Raw genomic sequence first — 6,257 nt, forward strand, 5'->3', positions numbered from 1 at the left:
CTCTAATGGTCAATAAACACAAAACTTCTAAGTCTGCACACAAAACTTCTGAATCAATGGGTCTGTAGAGTTCCTGCATCTATGAGAAATTTAAATAAAATCTCTTAGAAAACTAATTTTTATAGTTACATCAATACGAAAAACTGCTATAATTTGAACTATTTACATAGTGAATAAGGTAAAAGACATTTACGTTAAAACTGTTATCAACAGTAGGACTCAGAAAAAAAAATGTAAAGAGTTTAAGATTTAATAGGCCAGGAGATACATATACTTTGCCTCTTCTTCACCCTCTGAACAATTATTCACCTCCATTTTATGGATGAAAAAAATAGAGGCTCTAAGAAGTTATATGGTTGGTCCAAACGGCTAAGGAATGGTGAAGGAAAAAAAAAAAAATTAGCATAGCGACGGAAAAAATCTAGACTGTAAGAATCTAGACTATAATCTAGACCACACTATGGGGTCGTAGTCCTGGTTCCGTCACTCACTGCTAAGTGACATGCAACCACATCACAATCTCTCTAGACCCTGGATTCCTAATCCATGACACAGAGGGGAGCAAGGAAGGTACGCTCAATTTTTGTTTCTTTAAGCTCCCACATTCTGTGCTTTATACATATGATCAAAATAATCTTCTTCTATTATATACTACATAAGGTCTTTCACAAGCATCACAAATATTGGAAAGACCACTTAGAAAGACTGCCTCGTTATGTTTAAAAGAAAGATGAAACTTAAATACCTGAAGTAATGAAACACCACCAGCTCTCTTGCCCTCAACTATCTCAGCAACATTAATAAAGCTTCGATTTTAATCTAATCATTTTGAGAACACTGTAGAGTATGGTAAAGTACTTCATGAAAGCTGGTCCAGAGCATAGTTTTCACCAGTAAGTGATGAATGAATACATGAAGGAACTAATGAACTATTCTGAGTTTTTTCTTAGATAAAATTAATTCGGGTTAACGAATTATCCTTTAACGGGTTATCCTTTATTCTGAAATAACACCTTTATTTTTCAAACCAGTTAATATGTTTTCTTTTACAAAACGATGAAACAATAGTTGCTAGTATTTTTGATTCCTTATAGGGTCGCTATGAGTCGGAATCGACTCCACAGCAGTGGGTTTTGTTTTTTTTGCAAAAAAAAAAATATCTGACAACCCTGTTCCCTTACCAACACTCATTTTTCGGGGGTGGGGTGGGGGCTTACACGTCAAGAAATACCAAGTTTGAGATCAACTGGAGGTGCGGGTTCCAGGGCCAGCTCTGCCACTAACTAGCTTGGCACACTTTTCTAGTACGTAAAATGAGATTACACTAAATATCCCCAACAGCTCTTTTAACGCGTCTGCCCCTTACCATTTGAAAATCGGTCTGTCAATCAACCACCAAATGGCAATGTCAAAATACATGCTTAGGGTTCAAACATTAGAACCTCAAATCCATTAAAAAATAAACCATACCACCCAGGGGTCCTTCGCCCAGGGTTATCCAGGCTGAAGGACACATCGGTCGCTGCCCCTCCCCACAGACCCTAGGCACTTTTACTCTTTAACAAACAGCTCCCGGAGGCGGTCCCATCCAGATTCCGGGTAATGGGGTTCTGAGAAGTAGGGAGACAGCTTCTGCCCCTCCGCAGGGGCCTCTGAGTCGGCGGCCACAGTGTCGGCAGCAAAGACCCGGGGGAAAAGACCTAACGCCCTGCGGAGGTAGCTCTGTGGCGCTGTCGGAGGCTTCTCCATGTCCCTTTCCGCACTGGCGGACAGACACACGTTCGAGCCTCAGGGCCCCAACGTCGCCCGCAGGCGCCTTGGGAGGCGTACTCAAAGGTCCGACTTCACTTTGGAAGCCCTTAGCACACGAGACAGGAAGTCCTGCCCCCTTGATGGCAAAGGCCAAGGGGCGGGGCAACAGCCGAAACCAAACCGAAAGCACTTCCGGGTGGAGGCGGAACGGGCTCGCAGTCTTGCTAGGCCCTCACCCGGAAGTGAATGGGCAGCTCGAGTCCAGCGCCCGTGCCGTCCGGCTTCGTTCCCCGCCCGGTGTCCAGGTCCGCCTAGGTCGGTGGAAACCAGGACAGGGGCTGTTTCAGTTGGCCAGGGGTGGTTACCAGCTGAAGTAATTTTGCTTATTTAATACGTCAGAAATCCCAGGTAGATGAAGTGCAGTATTCAATGCAGGTGGAGTACAGGAAGAAGGACAATTTGGGCAAATGAAATCCTAACCCACCGTGGTACAGCACTGGAAGCCTTTCCCTCCGTGGGCGGGTTCCATTTATATTCCGTCAGATCTGGTTAACGGCAGGGGCAAAGGCATTGAAGAAGGTTCGTGATGTCAGTTAACACCGAGATTTCCGAAATATGTTCAAAAGAAGCAGCAGCTTTTGGCAAGTCTTCACAGGGTGGAGTTCACTTCCCTTAGTTTATACGCTTACTGCTTTTCAAACGGCAGGCTGATTTCTGGAGTTTCTATCAGGTGTTTTGATAGCCCAGCAGTAATATCCTGTCGCTACAGCCTCTGCTAACTTATGTTTCGAGCTATAGTTTTTATCAAAATGCATGCATTTAAAATATTCTCGAACTGGTGTGTGTAATTTCATTTAATCCTTGCTCGTCACCAAACATACTTCCTTAATTCTCTCACTCTCCATTATTCTTTCTAGATGTAATTCAGACACGTGCCACCAGAGTGGATAAACTGCCACGTCCCTTAAAGACTGCAGTAAATTGAATCCTGGAACTTGGTAACGAAATTCTATAGGTGAGGCCCAGGGAAGTGATGACTAGGATTACACGGCTGAATTAGTGCCACGGCCACGAAGATTTCTCTTGGTGTCAGGGAGACAGAATTAAATTCAGTACCTGTCATAGCGCTTACTACACTGCATCAAGTTTATTTACTGATCTCAGTAGACTAACTTTTAGAGACACGTTTATCCATCTCGGTCTCTCCAGGACCTAGCACGGTGTCTGGCACGTAGATCTTCAATGAAGAATTCAGACACCCTTACTCGTGGCCCCGGCTCCAGGATGCTGCTTATCCCATATTAGGCAGCGGTGGGCACAAGGATAAGTCCCAAGGCCTGAAAGCCCGAGAAAATGGCTGTGCAATCTTTCTAGCCCACGTGCAGAAAAACTTAAGAAGACCCCAGAAGTACTCAGGGATGAGGGAGGGCCCAAATTGGGTAAGAAGGAAGGGTAGGGCAGGGCAGATACTAACGAAATCATTTATACAAACTCCCCAGAAATCACTAGCCTGTAGATATAAACAAGGTCATATTAACAGGCAAATTTCACTAACTCCATAGCTCCCTTCTGGAGTTAGTGACAGGAACCTCACTTAAAAGGTTCCCTTTGCCATTCTGTACCTCAAGAAAGTCTCCGGGCCCTTGGCCACTGCTCACTTTTGCTGTTCCACCTTGGCTCTTTCAGGCTGTCATTTACTTCCTCATCACCCTCCCACCCTTCAACTTCTCTAATCCCCTGGAGCTTACCTTCTACAGCTAGGGAAATACTCCCCTTCCTCCATGGTCTGCTCTTTTTGAAGGGCACCCACTGCCGTTCAGTTGATTCTGATAGTGACCCTACAAGGCAGACTAGAACAGCCCCATAGAGTTTCCAAGGAGCAGCTGGTGGATTTGAACTAACAACCTTTTGGTTAGCAGCTGAATTCTGAACCACTACACCACCAGGACTCCTTTGAAGGGTATCATGGCAAAATTGCTTAAACCAAAAGGTATTATGGGGTTCAGTTGGGCCACTCTATGTTTCACACACAGCCCTCTTCCCCAGAGTGTGCATTTGCCACCAGAGAAACTCCATCAGGGAAGGACTTCAGTATAGTTACCTGTGAAAGAGCACTCTAAAACTGAGGCATTGACATAACTAAAATGGCTGACACAGGTCTGAATCGTACTCCATTTTGTCCTAGCCCCTGCTTCTGCTTTTTACAGTCCATGACCCATGACCACACTCTTGACCAAGGTAACTTAGCTCTGCAACATTCTGAGGTGGCCTCCCCAGATTGTTGCAGGATCCAGCTCTGGAATACAGGAAACTGAGGGTAAGGTTGAATACCTCAGCAAATATGAATTCTTGGTAAGTTAGTCTTATGGAGTATGTTGAATATCAACCAATCAAATGTACCCCTGTACTCTTTCCGAACTCTGTACAGAGCTGCAAAATTGAGGATAAAGAACCTGTGCTTATGCCCCCTTTCTGGAACGCCATTTTGAACTTTCACTTTGGTGCTTCTCAATTTGCAGATCTTTTGAGTCTGAATAAAACTCTTATTTTCAAGAAACTGTTTCATTTTTAATACACCACACTGTCCCTGCACCCACTGTTCTCCCACTAACAGCACTTGTTGCTGAGTCCTGCTCAGAGAACCCAGCAGCTTCTCCATAGTAAATTTTCTCCAAGGGGCCAGTAGGTCCCCTTGCTCTGCCAGGTTCTCCAGGTACGGACCTTGCTACACATATTGTATTATATTATATGTGATATAAATTATTTCCACAGGTAGAAAGAATGAATTTTGAAAATTCCATGGACCACTTCATTTACCCATCCTTCAAAGTGTAATTTATCTCCATGAAGTTTCCCATCTGCCCCAGCTGGAAATTTCCTCTTCCTCTAAACTTCAAATCCATACTGTCTTTATAAATAATTGGTACTCATGTTGCCTTAATCACTTTCAGCCTATGATGCCTCTCACATTGTTATTTACTCTGTCTAAACTACAGAGTCCCTTGAGGTTATTAGAGAGCATGTTATACACTTCTTAATATCTCACTGTTGGTGCATAGCAGATGTTCATGAATTATTTGACAAATATGAAATGAATAATTTGTAACTGTACCCCTCTGCCCCACCCCCCATCATCTTACCTCTAAATGCAGTAGGATTGTTTTAGGTGAAGCCATCTTTAGATGCGTAGGAAGATGGGCTTTACTTATTTTTGTGTGTTCTTGTTTATAATCAGTCTGGGGCAGAGAGTAAATTAGTCTATTAGGTGTTTTTTTTTTTTTCTCTTAGGAATTTTGGGCTGAGTGACAGAGCCTGGAAGCCTTTGAAACTATAGCACAGCAGCACTTGAGACAATCCAAAACTTTTGCTGCAATTCCTGGATTGCCCTGATCTACCCTTCCTATGGCATGAAACATATTTAGAGTCTGCAAGATGCCCTCATATCCTTCTAGTAAGTTCTTTTGCTTAAACTAGCTGGAGGCAGTTTCTGTTCTTGGCAACTAGGAGAACTTGACCTAAAACAGTAGACAACATCACACAGATGATGCCCCCAAAATAAAAGAAAAGCATTAATTGTGTTATCCAAGTATCCCACTTCATTCAAATAAACCAAATTATTCTCTTTCCTTGAAGAAAAGTATGGGCTTTATCTCTTTGAGGAGGAAAGGGTATGTTTGGGACCCAGCTTGTATTAACAACAAAAAAAGCTCTCAAAAGTTATGGGGATAAAAATTATTTTCAAAAACATGTATTTTACATATTTTATACCCCATCCTTATACCATCTACACTGAGGTAAAGAGATAAACAAGTACAAAATCTGAATAACATTTTCTGCATTTAAATAAATACAAAGATGCCATTACTAACTCTTCATAGGGCAGGTGAGGATTTGCACTGATCCAGTTCTTAACAGCCTTGTCCAATCCCCCCCCCCCCACCCCCCCAGGAGCCAATGGCTGGGCAATTAATAAACAGGGATCTAGTTAAGCCAACTATCTCCATCCACCCACTCACCCACCCACCCACCCACCCATCCATCCATCCATCCATCCATCCATCCACTCACGCAACCAACAGTTCTTTAGTATCTACTCTGTGTGAGGCACTGTGCTGGATAATGGAGACATCAAGATGACTACGACATGATTCCTACACATCAAGAAGTCCAATAACTACAGCACAATGTGGTATCATATTGCACAGGCATGAGGAAAATATTATGGTAGCCCCTAACTGCCTAAAGCAGTGAAAGAAAGGATTTAGAGAGGAAGTGATGTTTGGGCTGGAACTTTTAAAGCAAAATGGGAAACGCTCCAAGGGAAATGCAATTTCAGCTCGTAATCCAAAGGACAGCAAATTTTACTACTATTTTAGTGAGAGACAATGATAACACATACTAGGGCCTCATACTGACAAGGCAAAACCACAGTACAGCTCAGAAATCTAGAGTGCCTATCTACGGACTTATAGCACCTAAGGACAAAATCCCTGTGAATTTTTAAT

At 43.1% G+C, this 6,257-nt stretch overlaps 1 protein-coding gene across 2 annotated transcripts in view; it reads right to left on the reverse strand.

Moving 5' to 3' along the window:
* The window catches only part of TIMMDC1 (translocase of inner mitochondrial membrane domain containing 1), a 32,329-nt gene extending 30,551 nt beyond the window's left edge, over nucleotides 1–1,778 (reverse strand). For both annotated transcript variants that reach the window (XR_002823615.1, XM_004373658.2), the window contains exon 1: nucleotides 1,556–1,778. Coding sequence is in view for 1 of the 2 variants with exons in the window: in XM_004373658.2 (XP_004373715.1) it covers nucleotides 1,556–1,749 (194 nt within the window). In the remaining variant the exon portion in view is untranslated. The remainder of the gene's footprint in view (nucleotides 1–1,555) is intronic.
* Nucleotides 1,779–6,257: the final 4,479 nt, after the last annotated feature.

Source organism: Trichechus manatus, unplaced genomic scaffold (genome assembly GCF_000243295.1).
Source record: "Trichechus manatus latirostris isolate Lorelei unplaced genomic scaffold, TriManLat1.0 scaffold00026, whole genome shotgun sequence".
In the NCBI taxonomy this organism is placed as follows: Eukaryota; Metazoa; Chordata; class Mammalia; order Sirenia; family Trichechidae; genus Trichechus; species Trichechus manatus.